The sequence below is a fragment of the Chrysochloris asiatica genome, unplaced genomic scaffold (assembly GCF_000296735.1).
Source record: "Chrysochloris asiatica unplaced genomic scaffold, ChrAsi1.0 scaffold00033, whole genome shotgun sequence".
In the NCBI taxonomy this organism is placed as follows: Eukaryota; Metazoa; Chordata; class Mammalia; order Afrosoricida; family Chrysochloridae; genus Chrysochloris; species Chrysochloris asiatica.
The window spans coordinates 2,356,788-2,374,388 of record NW_006408551.1 but is presented as its reverse complement, the minus strand read 5'-3'; the positions used below and the strand labels follow the sequence as shown (position 1 = coordinate 2,374,388).

General features: G+C 42.7%; 2 protein-coding genes across 2 annotated transcripts in view; both read left to right on the top strand.

The window, feature by feature from the left end:
* Positions 1 to 1,217: 1,217 nt before the first annotated feature.
* On the top strand, positions 1,218 to 4,119 carry CNPY2 (canopy FGF signaling regulator 2). Its single transcript, XM_006859434.1, has 6 exons — positions 1,218 to 1,347; positions 1,946 to 2,058; positions 2,215 to 2,330; positions 3,184 to 3,387; positions 3,544 to 3,640; positions 3,955 to 4,119. The coding sequence occupies exons 2-6, from the start codon at positions 1,971 to 1,973 to the stop codon at positions 3,996 to 3,998; spliced, it is 549 nt and encodes a 182-aa protein (XP_006859496.1). The 5' UTR covers positions 1,218 to 1,347; positions 1,946 to 1,970; the 3' UTR covers positions 3,999 to 4,119.
* A 7,186-nt stretch (positions 4,120 to 11,305) lies between these two features.
* The window catches only part of CS (citrate synthase), a 50,401-nt gene continuing 44,105 nt past the window's right edge, over positions 11,306 to 17,601 (top strand). The window contains exon 1 of the mRNA XM_006859433.1: positions 11,306 to 11,505. Within this exon, the coding sequence (XP_006859495.1) occupies positions 11,464 to 11,505 (42 nt within the window). The 5' untranslated portion in view covers positions 11,306 to 11,463. The remainder of the gene's footprint in view (positions 11,506 to 17,601) is intronic.

Here is a 17,601-nt window from a genome sequence, read left to right as displayed (position 1 = left end):
ATTGTTGCCAGGGGTCTAGAAGGCAGATTCCGTCTTCATCCTTTGCAAAATAGTGGGCCAGAAACAAAGTCTAGAACTGACCCAGATTTGGTATTCTTAATAATTATCCTGAGTAATTAACATCCAGATTATGATCCTGGAACCAAAACTCTTCACTTCCCAGCTGGCTGAGGACTAAAGTCCTGGACAGTGAAAGAGGATACAGCCAGAGGGTCAGGACTTGGCTCAGGTCTTTACTTGAGGGGTGTCTGCAGGAGCTAGCATGCAGAGGCTTGGTGGTTCAAGAAAACCAGTGTTACCAACAGCACCCTTGTCAAAAGGCCCTTTGGTTCTTGAACAAAGCTTGCCTGCTGGCTTCCTGCTAACAGTTAAGCATCTGTCTTCCATCCACTCTCCTGCCCCAAATTTTATTTTTGATTTAAATTTTTTTGTTTTAAATTGCATGTTTTATAAAATAAAAACCAAAAAAAAATATATTATTGGCTATCATTTATCCTTTAGATAGATTTATCCTCTATTTTTATCTGTGTTGGCTTTCTATTACAACTGAAAAATGAGGATTGTATTCAAATTCCCAATTGAAAATGAAGTTAATGCTCTGGCGTACAAAATAATAGATACTGGAGGACAATTATTTCTTTCCTGGACAATTAAGTCTTTGTTGTAGCTAAATGAATCCTTTAATGACGTACAGTAGTTTTTCCCGTTCCCTGTTAAAGGGCAATCAGGAAGCTGACAAACTACAGGTCCCAGGACCTGTAGCTACAGACCAAAGACCTACGTGATGCTGCGGTGCTTCTTGGGAGATGGAGTTCTCTGTATTAATATGCAGGTTTCTCACTGGCTACCAGTACACCTTGTCAGCTGAACGTTTTATCCCACCTAGACTGACACACACATCCGCCTGACCACCCCCATACACCACGGCCAGGCCCTGCTCTTGCTCCAGACCACACCTATTTCTCAGCTGACCCTAGTGATCACGTGGAGTTGCTCGCCACGCAAGTCTGGGTCCTTCTACGAACGGTCGGGGTCCTAGCGCCCTTGAGCAGCTCCTACTCTGCCTGTTGGCGCGAGAATTTCGAGTGCCAGGTTTGGGATCAATGTGGCGTGGGACTCGCACTACAACACATCGGAGCATTGCTTTTGCTCGTAGTTAAGTGTGCAAGGAGCGGGGTCAGGCAGCCACTGGGGCACCTCTGTCTGCAAAGTACCTTAGCGCTCTGGAGAAGCCAGGACAGCCCGGCTCCCCACGGCAGGAAGGTGCTAGCATCGGTGGCCAGCAAGGCTATAGTGGGAAACCGGCTGTCTTCCAGCACCTGGGCCGCGGTGGCCCTGGAAGCAGAGGTGGGACCAGTGCTGCGGCAAAGGTGCCGGCACTGGGGGTTGGGGATGGACTAGAATGAAAGTGAAGGCAAAAACAAGAGTCCATAGAAAAGGGGGCTGATCCGCACAGGAAAAACCTCAGGCTACTGGGGAGCGATGCAGTATTTTCAGTGCCGTGTTCAAAAGGGCCCTAGTTGCGGAGTCTGCTCCTCACTGCCCAGCCACCTTACTACCTCAACCGATCCTGGCTTCCTCGCCTGCAGCAGCTCTGTGCTTGCCATCCTCACTTAATTGTCAACCTGCATCCTGTAGCTGCCACATAGCCCTCTGAGCCCTTGACACAAGATGTTAAAAGTGCTAACATCTAGGACCAAACCTGTTGACGTAGTTTTGGGGGCTAAGCCCCAGGTCCTGAGCTCTTGCTTCCACTTATTCCTGGGGGAATAGAGGTCATGTCGAGCATGCACCGCAACATAGGAATCCCTTTGCATTCTGGCCATTTTCTGGAAAGTAGAGTCACACCGAAGCCTTTGAAAAAGGCCTTGAATTTTGTTGGGAAGGGGAATGAGAAAAAGAGTTGGCTCATCACCATCTATGCTTTATTCCCACCCAATACCAGGTGGAGCGACCCCATAACGCTGAAGATGAAAAGCTGGGGTTGGCTGGCACTGCTTTGGGGAACCCTGCTGGGAACTGCCTGGGCTCGGAGGAGCCAGGATCTACACTGTGGAGGTAAAGGCACAAGAAGAAGTAGGAAGAAGGATGTTGAGGAAGGTTGGGAGGACATGAGATACAAGGACTGAGAGAAGAATCGATCAGAATTCTAGAGTGGATCGTTGCCCACCCCACTCTTCTTTACGCTGTCCCCATTATCTGCTTTTGCACCAGCTTGCAGGGCTCTGGTGGATGAACTGGAGTGGGAAATTGCCCAGGTAGATCCCAAGAAAACCATTCAGATGGGATCTTTCCGGATCAATCCAGATGGCAGCCAGTCAGTGGTGGAGGTAACTTACTGTTCCCCTAAATCTAATAGTTAATTCTCATTGAATGAGAACTAAATTTAGAAAACATTTTGATTTTACAGAAATGAAGAAACCATTGACCCAGACAGCTCTAAAAGATAGAGCTCTGTCTCATTTGAAAGAGACTGGAGGCCTATTCCTTATGCATTTGTTTCCCAGTTTCAAAGCTTAATATTTTTGTTTCTATTGTACAAGTAATAAGCAGACTAGGAGCCCTGATCAGTCCTCTTCTCCATGTACTTATTCATATGACTCATCATGTTCCTGCTATGGCAGTACTGTAGTCATTCAAAAAAAAAATAGAGGGTCTTAACTTTGTAATTAGGAGTCCTGGTGTGGTGCTATAGGATAAGCACTGGACCAAAAGGTCAGTTTGAACCGAAAGATTGGCAGCTGGAACTCACCAGTCGCTCCTTAAAAACCCTATACAGGGTCACTATGAGTTGGAATTAACTTAATGACACTTAACAACAATGTCTTTGCAATTAGAAATCACTAGCTGTACTTAGTGAACAATATGTAAAGAAAATATGCTTGTGAAATGTTTTGATTGAGGACCGGTATTCGTCTCATTTTAACACAAAGAACTAATATTATATAACATACGAAAACGGTAAGGGGATTCAAAGGAAAAAGCACATATTTGACTCGAATAAATCAAATACATGATTTGAAAATATATATTTGAAAATACTTTGAAGCTATATAAACAAATAATTCTGTTTTTAATTAGGGAAGACTTTTTAGAATAGGATGGTTAAGCTGGATTTTAAAGGAAAGCAAGGGCATAAATTACTAATGTACCAAGATGACCCAACATTGAGGACATTTCTAGGTCCCTTATGCCCGCTCAGAAGCCCACCTTACAGAACTGCTAGAAGAGGTGTGTGACCGAATGAAGGAATATGGGGAACAGATTGACCCTTCTACCCACCGTAAGAACTACGTACGTGTAGTAAGCCGAAGTGGAGAATCCAATGAGCTGGACTTACAGGGCATCCGAATTGATTCAGACATCAGTGGCACCCTCAAGTTTGCGGTGAGCTAGGGGAATGGATAGCTGGTTTGGTGGAGTTGTGGTTTTGAAGAGCACCTAAGTTGAAAGTTGAGCTAATGTCTTTGCCCTCCTCTCTGGAGGCTGAAGCAGAAAGACTCTTTCATGCTGCCTTGTCTCATTTCTCCCTTACATTGGCAGTGTGAGAGCATTGTGGAGGAATATGAGGATGAGCTTATTGAATTCTTTTCCCGTGAGGCTGACAATGTTAAAGACAAACTTTGTAGTAAGCGAACCGGTGAGTTACCCCCACTTTACCTCCTGTACTCACAGCTATGTAGAACCTGGCCCATTCCCAATTTTCCCAGAAACCCTATGAGATTAGCCCAAGAGTTAGCTTCCATTTTCCCTGGCTTAAGGACTTGGGTTGATCCTCTGTTCTCTTCCTGTTAGCCACTTTGTGGCTTTTTAACCTAAGCGGGGTGGTGAGGATGTTAGTCACTTAGAAACATACGCTCTGAAGAATGATGGTTGGTGTGTTGAATGATTTGGGTTATTTTCTTGATAGTATAAGAGTGGCATTTTCCTCAAATTGTAATATGCTGTTTTCAGATCTATGTGACCATGCCCTGCACATATCTCATGATGAACTATGAACCCTGGAGTGGCCCAGATGGACAGGCTTGCTGAATCACCCCCAGGAGGGGAAGAGAGTGGAAATGGCTTTTATATTATGTTTTTACTGAAATGAACTGGAAAAATATGAAACAAAAAGTAAAAACTGTCTTGTCTTTTCATGTCTGAATTGACCCATCCATTATTAGGCTTAAAGATCTGGTATTCTAAACAGGAAAGAAAAGAAAGGAGAAGGAAGAACTTAGGGGTTGGTGTAGAACAAAAATTGGAGGAGACTGAAGTTTTAAGAAGATTCCTACTGCATTCATAAACTAGATAAACATTTATTCAGTGTCTACTTAATACAATGTGTTTACTGACTGTGGAAAGGAGGAATGTCTCCATAAGGGAACATAAGTGTATGGTAATATAGGATTATAGAAGTGATGAAATTTCAAGAAAGGGTTTGAACTTGAAGGAAATAATGGACATGCATTATTCTTCCCTTCATGCCCTTCTGATGTAGGGAACAGCAACAGCAGAGACAGGAAGAGAAAAATGGATGTGACCAACTCAGCTGGAAAGGAAGGGATTTATCGGATAGGGAGAGATGAAGTAAGAAGTGTTATTTAATGAAAGGCTATGCTTGCTGGCCTATGCTTTTCAATTTGATGCCAATGGCAACAATAAAGTATGTATTTCTTATCACTATCAATAGTTCATTGTCAATCTGGACTATAAGCTTGATCCCATTTTCTGTGTGTAGCGAGCCTGTACAGGGACATAGGAATAAAAACCTAAAGCATACCTTCTTTTGGGAGATTTTTAAAAACCCTGGTGCTGAGGTACGGCTGTCTCAGGGTTTGGAATCGAATATCTCTGTTCCAGAAATGTCTCTGAGTAAACATTTCAAAGATTTAAAAAATTACAATACTTAATCTTAGCATCTAAAGGGACCTTGAAGGTTACCTAGTTCGCTTCTGCTCATTTTACAGATGAACAGGCTCAGAGAGGCCACAGTCCTAATGCTCTGTATTTAGTGGCACAATTGGATGTATAAGATTAACTTTCCCATGTGCCACTTTTATCTATTACAACTGTAGAGTAGCTTCTACTTTTTTCTCTGAATAATACCTTGCACTAGTAAACTTGGCACACAGAATGAATGTATTCAACAATTTTTTTCTTATGCTATAAAATCCTGAGACATCTAGCAAATGACTGAGCTCAGAGCCAGCACACTGAAGCTAGTTGACAAATAAACTCAGGACCTGGTAGATCTTCTCCATCAACCAAGAAAAATGTTGTATTATCACAAATCAGTTTTCCAAAATAGCTATTCTTAACTTTTTTTTTTCCTTTTGGGTTGCTTTTGAATAATGTTCACACATGCTTCATACCCCTTTGAGTATTCCCAGGAATCTGTCCATTGCCTGCTTGGCATCTAAACATTCCTTTCTCTTCCATCAAAAGCTTATCAGAAGTGTAAATGTATTCTTATAGGGAACTTGAAACTGTTTAATTTATAAAAGTGCAAATTATTCACAAATTGTAATAAAATCAATGTTCATTGGCAACAAATGACTTGTGCTGTACCTCACTAGTTTGTCAGGGTACAGCTGTTAAGAGCTCCCCAGCCTGAGAGACTTTTTCATTGATACACAGAAGTGTGTCCTACTTAGGAAAGGGTAGAAGTTGTCCTCCAGAGCCTGAGGCTAAGAGGATATACTGCACACCTTTTCGTTTATATCACAGGGTTACCATAAGGAATCCTCCTCCATGAATCATCTGAATCTTCCCGGAAGCTCACTATAATCAATCATTCTAGCTCAGTGTTTGACAGAGCGTAATAAGCATTTTACACCTTAAATTTGAGATAGCTTTGAAATCAGTTTATCAGTAAAATGTTAGACCTTGAAATAAACATTCCCAATGATAGTGTTAATGAAGTCCAGGTGTAACTAGAAAAAAAAAATTAAGGACTAGATGTACATGTCAATCTAATCCTTTAAAAAATAAATTTTAGATTTTTTGCTATTTAAAAGGGGTTCACAGTAGGGGCAAAATTCCTTAAGATGAATACCAAAGGGAACTAATATATGTTGAATATCCATATAACAAAAGAACTAATAGATCCGTTTTGGAAGAAGTGCAGCCAGTGCTTCTCTGAGGCCAAGATAGCCAAACTTCATCTCATACTTCGGACATATTGTCAGGAGGGACCAGTCGCTGGAGAAGGATATCATGTTTGATAAGATGGAGGGTCAGAGAAAAAGAGGAAGACTCCCAACGAGATGGATTGGCCAAGTGGCAGCATCAATGGACTCAAGAGTGGCAACAGTAGTGAGGTTGGCCCAGGATTGGGCAGTGTTTCATTCTGCTGTGCATAAGGTTGCTATGGGTCAGTACTGACTCGATGGCACCTAACAACAACAACAACCCATATAACAAGCACATACACATTCTCATTTAATCTTTACATCTCTAATAAATAGATCTTATTTCTATTTTAGGTCTCTGGGTGGTGACAATGGTTAAGATTGGCTACTAACTAAAATGTTGGCTGTGTGAACCTACCCAGAAGCACTTCAGAAGACAGGCCGGACTGTCTGCTTCTGGAAGGCACAGCTTTAAAAACCCCATGGAGGGGCTCTACTCTGCACACAATAGGGTATTGTCATGAGTCAGAATCAGCTGGATGATAAACAACAACATTCCTATTTTACAGATGAAGAAACTTAGCTCAGAAAAGTTAAGTTTCTTGATAGTCAGCAGAGAGCTAAGATGTCCACTGCAGTGATCTTCTTATTTCCAGATCAGGGGTCTTTCTGCTACCTTTCTGTTAATGTAGTAGAGTCTTCAGTGGCTGTGCAAAATAGTACTTCATTTCTTTGAAAACTGCCTCCAGGTTTTAAAGTGTGCCCTCTAACTTTATTTAGTTTTCTGTAGTGAAAAATTATATCCTCTTTAATTGAGTCTGCAGACTTTATTCTTTGTAAGGAGCCCATTGTACTCTGGTCATTTTAGATGCTGATCATGAAAAAGGCCTTTCCTTTATGTATTTTAAGGGTCACCATTTATCATGTATTTCAGGTATGGCTGGCTGTACAAAGGTTTTATAGATGAGTAAGATTATAGTCTTGAAAGAATAGCCAGAATACTCCATAGAAGGGAGAATGATGAGACTTTGTTGGACATGTTATCCAGAGGGACCAGTTGCTGGAGAAAGACATCATGCTGGATAAAGTAGAGGGTCAGTGAAAAAGAGGAACACCCTCAACAAGATGGACTGACAGGACAGCTGTAACAGTGGTCTCAAACATAGCAAAAATTGTGAGGATGGCACAGAACTGGGCACTGTTTTGGTCTGTTGTACATATGAGTTGGTCCCTATGAGTCAGAACCACCTCGATGGCATCTAACAAGATGACTGTGGTTCCTTACCTTTTTAAGTGTCTTTAAATATAGCAACATTTTAAACTAATATCCCCAGGAGATGTTGTTGTTGTTGTCAAGTGCCGTCGAGTCAATTCCGTCCCATAGCAACCCTGTATAGGGTTTCCAAGGAGCAGCTGGTGAGCTTGAACCGCTGACCTTGCAGTTCAAACGGCTTTGCAGTCTGGCGCATTAACCCACAGCGCCACACCAGGACTCCCAGGAGACATTAGTGATTCAGAAATCCCCTTCCTGAGTTGCAGCTGATAAATAGTACATCGCCTTATAAAAAGTACAATTTAGTAAAAATACTAGACTCAGGAATGAGGCAGAACTAAATTATAGTAATACCAGTTATGAGCTATGTGACCCTGAGCAGAAAAATTTAAGCCTTGGTTTCCTCCTTTTTAGAGTAAAAGATATTATCACCTTCTTGGAAACCCTATACAGGGTCGCTGTGGGTCAGAGTCAACTCGACGGCGCTTAACAACAAATATCCCTTAGAAGGAGCTCTGGTAGCAAAGTGGTTACAAGTTGGACTGCTAACTTCAAGGTCAGCAGTTCGAAACTACCAGTCGTTGCCTGAGTGGTGAGGCTTTCTGCTCCTGTAAAGATTTATAGCCTGGGAAACCCTATACAGGGTCTCTATGAGTTAGAACGACACATTACCACCACCACATCCCTTAGAGAACTGGTATGGTGCTATAGAATAAGCACTAGACTGTTAATCAAACAGTTGGTGGTTCAGACATATCAGCCACTCTTTAGAAATCCTATACAGGGTCGCTAGGAGTTGGAACTGACTTGGCAGCATTTAACAACAACATCCTTTAGAATTGTTGTGAGGATTTATAAAGATAATGTATATGTGTAGTGGTTAGGAATCAGGCTGCAAACCTCAAGGTCAGCAGTTGGAAACTACCAGCTGTTCCACAGGAGAAAGATGAGGCTTTCTGTTCCTGTAAAGATTTACAGCCTCAGAACCCCTATATAGGGTCGCTATGACTCCACGGCACATAACAGCAACAACTAGATAAATTTTAGCTATTAAATACAGGTGTTTGGGGTACTGGTATAAACAGTTTGAGAGTTTTTTAAGTTTAGCTGCATTCTCATACTATTCTTAGCCACAAGGGGGCACCATTGCCTCTGTCCATTTTAAAGAGTTCATTCCCAAGGTCAAGATGACTTCAGTACTCACATTTTCTACCCTGGCCATTCCATTCCAGTTCTGAGGCACTTAGTTGTATTTGGACCTAAAGCATACTTGGCTGTTTTTATTCATGCCAGTCTTCACCCTTCATTTTCTCTCCACCTTTCCAGGTCATCCATGCTAAGAAAGAGATTCTAAGTTATGTCCTGGGATATCTCATTTGGCCCCTTTGATCCCTAGGCTTTCCCATTTGACCTTGTAGTTAAAGTGCCCTCATACTGGTTCAAACTCATAGCAATCTTGTATAGGGTTTCTGAGACTAAATCTTTGCAGGAGCAGAAAGCCTCATTTTTTGACTGGGCTCAAACTGCCGACCTTAAGGTTCACAGTCCAGTGCTTATCCCTCAGAGTCACTCCACTCGTTCCCATTGGCCTTAATGCAGTGGAGATCATGATGGGACAACTTCAAAAAAGTCCATAGTCTTCATGACGTTAGGTTCCAGGATCCTTTGTCAAGAGGCTTGTTGTTAAGTGCTGTTGAGTCGGTTCCGACCCAGAGCAACCCTATATAGGGTTTCCATGGAGCGACTGGTGAGCTTGAACCGTCAACCTTGTGGTTCAAACCAACTTTGCAGTCCAGCACATGAACCCACAGTGCCACACACCAGGACTCCATCAAGAGGCTTAAAGCATTGCTATTCCCACCCTCCCTCCACTGACTTGTTAAGTGCCAAGTCAGTTCCAACTCAGATAGGTGAGTATGAGGAAAGAACTTCATAGCAATTCTTTTAAAGAGTAGATTCCTATATAGGGTTTCCAAGGAGTGACTGGTGGGTTTGAACTGCCTACCTTGCAGTTAACACCAGTGCTTATCCTACAGCACTACCTCAGGACTCTTTGTTGTTGTTGTTGTGTGCTGTGGAGTTGGTTCTGACTCATAGCAACCCTGTACAGGGTTTCCGAGGCTGTAAATCTTTATGGGAGCAGAAATTCTTATCTGTCTCCTATGGAACAGCTGGTAGTTTTGAACTGCTGACTTTGAGGTTGGCAGCCCGAGTTGTGAGTTGTAACCACTACACTACCAGAGCACCTTCCAGGACTCTTACAGCTCCAAAACAGGTTACTCTTATAGACCACCCAATAATTATTCCTTTGGTAGCCTCATCCTGATGCTGTTTCTCAGGGCATTGGAGTTCAGTCCTCTGGTCCACTGGCTAGTCTCTGTGGATAATTAACCAGATGGAAGGAGCCAGGCCAGACTATTCTAGGGTTACGAGGAAATCCTCTGTGAGATGCTAAATTGGGAGCAAATATTGATCAACCAAGCTTTGAAGTCACCGAGGAGGTAACTGAGGTCAGTCCTCTCTCTGGGCATTGCTTGGTTTCTCTTTCCTCATACCTACCAATCTGTTTTCCAAGCCAGAGAAACATTGGTTGGTATAAGTGTGAAATTGTACATGAGGAAATGGAATGATAAAATGTAAGATTTTTTTTCCCCAAGTCCAAGGTAGGTTGGAAAAAGTACAGCTAGAATGCTCTTTGAAGCAAGGATGGCGAGACTTTATCTTCATGAACTGTGGACATATTATCTGGAGGGACATTATGCTGGTAAAGTGGAGGGTCAGTAAAAAAGGGGAAGACCCTCAACAAGATGCAACACTGGGCTCAAACAGAGCAAAGACTGTGAGGATAGACTAGAGGTGAGCAGTGTTTTGTTTGTTGTGTAGAGGGTCATTATTGAGTTGGAACTGCCTGGAAGGCATATAACAACATATAAACTAAGTCTATCAAGACCTGACTTAGATGGGTACTGTGACCTCTGAACCTTGTTAATGAGGCTTGGGGTTTGTAGATAAGGTCCTATAAATTCCTCTTTGCCTTTGGGTCTTATCCACCCAGAGGAATTAGAGAGTGGTGTGGAAAATCACTTGCCTACCATAAATCATTAAGTCATTTAATGGTCTCAGGAGAGCACAGGATAACATAGCCAAGTAGGAGAAGGGGCCCAAAGGCCCTATGGAAGTAATGTGACAAAGAGAGGGTGCCAAATGCCTAGTCTCAGTTAGGAGTTGATAAGCAGCTCCTTATCTTATGGCTTGATGTGGAGTGATGTGGCTGCAGGAGGTGTGTGACAGGAGTGGCAGTGAGCCTAATGGCCAGGACCTAGAGACTTTGACCTACACTTCAGATTAAGGGGACATTTTTAAGACTTGGATTTCCTGGCACTAGACATAGAACAGTCACCCACAAAGAGCACTGGATGTTCCCCACCTACCATGGCCTCTGCTGACTTTAAATGATTTATACCAAATGGCTAACTGAACAATCACAGATTTTGTCCACATGATGTCACCTCTATAGGCATTAACCAAAGACATTCTTCAGGAAAGGATGCCAAGGGACTAAGAGAAACAGGCAATATTAAAGGATAGACTCCAGAGAATCATTAAAGTTCTAGGTCCTGAGGTTTTTAGTCTAATATTCACCTTAGATTTAACCTCCGGGATAAAGGGGAAAAGCCGAAAAAGGAAGTTAACTGAGTTCTCAGGCACATACTTAGCCACCTACACGATCCTTCGCCTCCACACTTACCCTTAGTCGAATCCGAGCGGTCCAATCCTCCTCGCCACAACCACTCAGACCCCACCCCTCTTCCACACAGGACCAATGGCCTTACCCCGGGTGAGTTTCCCCCCCCCCCGAGGGAGGGGCGAGAACCGACTGGGTGCAGCAGGCGGGGCTTCGCTGAGGACCCCAGGCTGGGCGCCGCCGCCGGTTCGTCTACCCTTTCCCTCAGCCGCCTCCTTTCAACCTTGTCCACCCGTCGGTGCGGCCTCTGGTGCATCGGTGGTGACTCTCATTCTGCCGCAACTCACTCCCCTTCTTCCCTACCCACCAGATCCCCGAGTGCGCCCGCCATGGCTTTACTCACTGCGGCCGCCCGGCTCTTTGGAGCCAAGGTGAGCGACTAAGGGAGGAAGCGCGCCGTCCCTGGGTGGGGCTGAGGCGACGGCCAGGCCCTCGCGCGCCGGGGTCTCCCTCCCCCATCCCTACGCACCCCTGTGCGCCTTAAAGGAGCCGAGCGCCTGGCTGATAGCCAGCCCTGCTTGGAGCTCTTGGGGCCATGTGCTGCACTGGCCTGCCAGCTCCTGGTGTGTGGTGGGCTGCCCACCTCTGGCATGCAGTCCCAGGTGGGTGGGAAGGCCGCATCTTACTGTCATTTCGCGTGTCTACTGTAAAAGGGGGTTCTGGTGGCCCAGGAAAATGGACGAGCCAAGACTGGAGTTGCCAGTGAAGAAGAAGAGGTGGTGGGTTGCCCAGGAGTTTGATGACGAGCCTATTTGAAGGAGGGGGACGGAGCATAAGAGGTTACTAGGGATGAACACTTTGCCCTTGAGGTCGTGTTGGAGCGGTGGCTAATTTACACTTGGCTGTGTAGGGAGGGCTTTGGCAGTTCCTGAACTCCTTGTTTTCTCCTCCAATCTCATTGTTTAAACCTTTAGTGACCAAGACGTTCCTGCTAGATGGGTGGGACTCCCAAGGTCCTCTTTGCCCTTGGGACTCTTGGACTTTATATAGAAGGAGTTTGGTTGCTTCTGGAAAACCTACATACGATCATCACATATGATAGGACAGGAATCAGAAAACGTGTTCTCTCCAATAAGTGAAGCTACTCAGTAGGAGTTAGTGTAATGAAAATTACGTGACCAATCCTACTACTTCCTTACCCAGGTTTTGCAGCTGATAGTAAGTCTACCCAGGAGAACTTCCTCTCATTCTTTGGAACTCTTATAATTAACATCTGTTGTCTTTTGGATCCTAAGAATACTATTCTATTGCACGTCTTCAAATTACTCTGGGTAACTTGTCCCTTTAAACAGACACTGCTGGGCTGAGGGAGTACCGGCGCTCTAATCCAAGCAGGGATGACCTTGACTTCTGCAAAGAATTTATATTTCTGCAGACCGATTAAAGCAGTCAACAGTTGAAGCAAAGGAAAGTTTTAAATGTTTTTGGCTTGCTGTGTGTTATCTTGCATGGTTGTCTGAGATCATTTGAAACCTGTAGGGTTTACCTTTTGGTTCTTCCAGCAAGGTAGAGGCTGGCTGGTCATTTGGGAGATACTTGTCTTACTTGGCTGTTGCTCCCTGGCTGCCAGGGAACAGGGAAGGGAAGTCTCTTGGGAAATGAAGCAAGTTCTAGGTAATGTTTTGGCAGAATAGGGCACACTATAATTAGCTCATTTCAGAACTGCTAAGCCAGGCCAGATAGCCTAACCCTACAGTGAATTTGAAAAACCCCTTAGAATTTACCTTTTGTGTTTCTTAAACCTCTAGGGAAGCTCAGAAAGCATTTGGGATGACAGGAATACAGAATCTTGCTGTACCATCTTGGTTTTCTTTACTATTCTGTTAAAGATAGACCCGTGGGTCCCAGAAATCTATGCATTGGAAGCAGGGGTGGATTACCAAGGAAGCAAGGTAAGCATGGACTGACTTGTGCTTACTTACTAATCTGTAGTGAACAATTTTACATATGACCCTTGGTACTCTGGATCAGGGGTTGTAAATTTGAAAAGAGGCTTTCCTTTTATAGGCAGGTGCTGTGGAGTTGGAATAGAGACAGATCCCAGCCATACCTAGAAACAAAATCATTGATGTGAAAAAATGTGAAATTGTTCACTACAGAGTAGGTTAGTAAGCACAAGTAAGCCTGTGCTTGCTTTATTGAGTAATCCAGCACTGATTAGAAGCCATGAAGAAAGTGTTTGGTCATTAAAACTAACAAAGCCCAACAATCTCTCCGAAATGGAAATTTCCTGAAAAGTGAGCAGTATGATGTGGTAGTGCTGTGTGTTGGACCACTAACGTCAAGGTTGGCAGTTCAAACCATCCATCTGCTCTGAGGAAAAAAGATGAGACTGTCTGCTACCATAGAGATTTACAGTCTCAGAAACCCTGAGTTGCTGTTAGTCAGAAACAGTTATGTGGCTGTGGGTTTGGTGAGGAGTAGTATGACCAAGGTCTCAGAAACCTTTTAACTTGTCAACATTGCTAGCACCTGCCACGTGCACCAGATTAGCCTAATGCTTAATTTACAGTTAACAGATTTCACTTTTGCTATTAAGGCAAAAATAGATATCTGACCTGGGAGAATTGACCCCTACCTTTTGATTCTCAAGTAGTTTCACCTTTCTGAGAAGAGTTTTCTTTCCTATTTTTTAATAAACTTTCCTGGGAAATTAATGTTTAAATCCACTGGAAGGTCGTTTAAATGAACATTTGAATTTGTGGTTGTTATTAAGTGCCTTTGAGTTGGTTCTGACTCATAGTGACCCTGTATAGGGATTCCGAGGAGCGGCTGGTGAGTTCAAACCACCAACTGATACAAACTGACTTTGCAGGATAGGCTTAATTCAGAACCTTGATTATTGGACTCTTTGTTTATTCATATAAGTTAATACAAGGAGTCTTCAAAAAGTTTATGGAAAAATGGACTTTTTCTATGAACTTTTTGAAACCCCTTTGTATTTGGCAGTGGCCTTAACATTGGCTGTAATATCAATACTATTAGATTTGTGATAGAAAAACTGTCTTTTCATAGATAAACTGGATTTGAATTTGAGCTGAAAATTGCCATATTATTTCTAGACTTTTTCCAAGACAAGATGCTTATTACTAAAGGTCTTTTTATTGCATACCTACCTTACTGCATATCACTTCCTGTATAAATCTTAATCTGAAGAAAAATCAGATTAGTTTTGTCCTGTGAAATGTTAGGCTTAAAACCCAAAACTTTTTTTTTTTTGGTGGGGAGGGAGGGACATTTTATTGTGGTTTGGGTGAAAGTTTACAGAACTCATTAGTTTTCCATTCAACAACCTTGTTTCATGACTTTGTTGCAATGCCCTCATTGTAACAGCACTTTTCCTCCCTGTATTTTCCTTTGTCCATCTCTCCTGCCCCTTATGTCTTCTGAACTTTGTTTTTGGCCAAGAACTACCGTTTTTGTCTTCTGTGGTTAAGTGTTGTGAGGAACACGTTCCTCATATTGTTCATTTTATAAAATGATCTCCAGGAGTGGGGTTCAGTTTGAAGTTTGAAGGGTATCAAAGGGTCATCGTCTTGGGGTTTCCACTTGTGTCTTCATAGATTAGTAAATCCAGTCTTTTTTAGATTTGAATTTTCTTTTACATTTTCCTTCCATCCTATCCTGGGCCTCTTATTATGACCTTGATCAGAGAGGTCAAAGCAGCCTATAATAACGTGTAGCCCAGCAGCACAATCTAGTTATTCTGGTCTTAGGCTAGTGGAGGCTGTGATTCATAAGATATGTTAGTCCTTTAGACTACAGTTGACCCCTGAAGAACAAGAACTGCATGGCCTCACGTGGACTTTTTTCATGTGACTGTTTCATTGAGCTCAGGTGTTGCAAATATATGTTTAAAACACTATGACACGAATATCCAAGTGTCTCATGGAATTTTAAGCTAACACTTGAAACGCTACAATAGCCACAGGAAAAAAAGCCTGTTCAAGCCCATGTTCTTCAAAGGTCAACTGTAAATTGTATGTGCGGGAGCTTGGTTTCCCTAACCTCCCTTGTTCAAGATTCACCTGTGATTGTTTCGTTGAGTCTTTGATTTTCTTGACTCTTTGCCCCAGTTGAGAAGAGTCCAGTAGTTCTAAGATAGCCACTTGCAAGTCAAAGGCAAGGATACAGTTCAACTCTGATTACTGTGCCCTCCCTTTGGTTATCAGTTCTTCCAAAGAATGGCAATTCCGTGATATTTAGTAAATGGATCAGAGATAAAAATGAGTTGTCAGACGTCATTACTGATGAGAGATGATTGCATTTGTTCATGGTGTTGACCTTTAGCTTGGTGCCAGGTAAATGCATGGGTGTCGGCAAGCAGTATGGAGAGGACAGTGGGCAGCAGTGAAGTCAATCAGAGAAAAGAAGCCTGGTGTTGCTGGTTCTTAAAATCCTAGTGGGCAGCAGCCAGAAAAGAGACTAAAACCACACAGCACTTTCTCCTGCTTCTTTTCAGTGCTTTATGCAGTAGAGTTGAGTAGGATGTGAATTTGTTTAAAATTGTAGTGAGGCAATTTTAGTACAAGATATGTTTTAGGATCTGAGTAGATTTCATTATCCGAGTAGATTTAATTTCTTTCCCTCAACTGCCCAAATTCTTTAGTGTCCCTGTATTTCTTTTAACTTCCTACTATTTAAGAAGGTCTGTAAGCTCAGACTTCTGTGGCTTTTAATCACCTGGGATGTTGGTTTATATTGCAGATTCCTGGATCCTACTTTCAGATTCTTATTCAGCAGAGGTGAGTTAGGATATGGAAACTTGTGTTTTTTTCAAGCACTTTAATTTGACTGGTAGTCAGTTATTGGTGATCCTAGGGTCACTGTTGGACCACATGCTGCCCTTTGTGTTCGCAACTTTACTAGACATATACTAGAAAACATTGGAGTGCTTGGGTTTTTTTTCCTTTTGGATTCATGATTATTTTCATGATCAACTTCAGACGTAACTGTTCCAAGCAGTAGGCTGTTTTCTCTTAAGTTCCCCGCCACAAAAAAAAAAAAAAAAAAAGGCTTAGGAAATGTTTTTATAAACCCTTGGAGCCAAAGGGTAAGGCACTAAAACTTAATAAGGACTTACACCAAAAGTGAGAGAAGAGTTTCTAGTTCCTGAGAAATTAGTGATATACTTTCATATTCACCAGTGTGTACATAATAAGTAGGTGCTCGGTAAATTATTTGTTGAACAAAAGAGCAATAGGGGTTTCTATCAAAAGGAAATTTAATATTGATTCTTTTCTGAGACTGGAATAGTAGTGTCTTATACATGTGGTCAGTGAACCTTTTTGAAGAGACTGTTGGAAATGACAGTTGGGTAAAAATATTAAGGAAACACTCCAGTGAGTTAGAAGAGGATCAAAGTATGAAATAAACAGATTACTCTGCTCCACCTTTTCTGTGGCCTGATCAAGTATTACAGGCTGACTTCTAATATCACTGTTGTGAAAGGCAAATGGTAAATGGCTTTAGTTCTCTGACCTGGTTCTGGGGAGAGAGGAGCCTTTGTCTGTGCATATTCATTTTCCCTTAATGCAAGTTGTTCCTTCAGCACTGGAAGTCTCTGTTGTTAAGTGTCATCGAGTCAATTCTAACTCATAGTGACCCTGTATAAGGTTTTTGAGGCTTTTTTAATCTTTTGGGGGTGCAGAAAGCGTCATCTTTCTTCCAACGAGAACAGCTGGTGGCTTGAACTGCTGAACTTGTGGTTTGCAGTCCAGTGCTTATCATATGGAGTCACTAGTTTTTCTTACCAGTTATTAGTACGTTATGTTTAATTCATCAGTTATGCCAGTCCTGCTGGCTTGGCAAGCGCTAATCTTTTTTTGAAGGACAGAACTCTATTAAAATCAGGAGCATCTCTCTCAAGTTTTTTTAATGTTTTATTGTGAATGATGTGATAGTTTCCATGGGGAAAAACATTAGTTTTACATTCATCCTACTGTATATCCTTTCATTGCCATGGTTACAATCTCCTCCATGCATCATCAACCAACCAAATGGTATACCCTACAAGCCTTCTCCCGGGTCGTCAGCACACAGCCCCTCTACCTCTCTGGGTCTAAAGTCCCCAGCTACTCCATCTCTCCACCTCATATATCTACCTCCATCTCTGGCATCACTGCTTCTCTGGATAGGACCCGCTCTCTGCTCTTCTCCCTTGATGATCCCAGGGACCTCCACTCCTAGATTGCAAAGTTAATCACTCCCCTCCTTGCTACAAAACATCTATCTTTACATTTCCAACACTCAACAATCATTCCTGATAACAATTCTTCACTATTGTATCACAAGAAACCTATCCGTATTTCCTTTCATCAGCCCCGCCTAGACAGATTGGATAGTACTCAGTGAAGATTCTACCTTCCTCCATGCCCTCTGGATCTAGGTTCCCTCTTGAAAGCTTGTAAGCCAGTCACTTCTTGCCTTTGTAGCCCACCCCCCCACTTTGGGTAGCCAATGTCCAA

Coding starts and splice junctions, on each gene's coding strand:
- CNPY2 (XM_006859434.1), top strand. CDS start 1,971: ATGAAAAGCTGGGGTTGGCTGGCACTGCTTTGGGGAACCCTGCTGGGA. Junction 3,388..3,543: donor GTGGCACCCTCAAGTTTGCG/GTGAGCTAGGGG, acceptor TTACATTGGCAG/TGTGAGAGCATTGTGGAGGA. Junction 3,641..3,954: donor ACTTTGTAGTAAGCGAACCG/GTGAGTTACCCC, acceptor TGCTGTTTTCAG/ATCTATGTGACCATGCCCTG.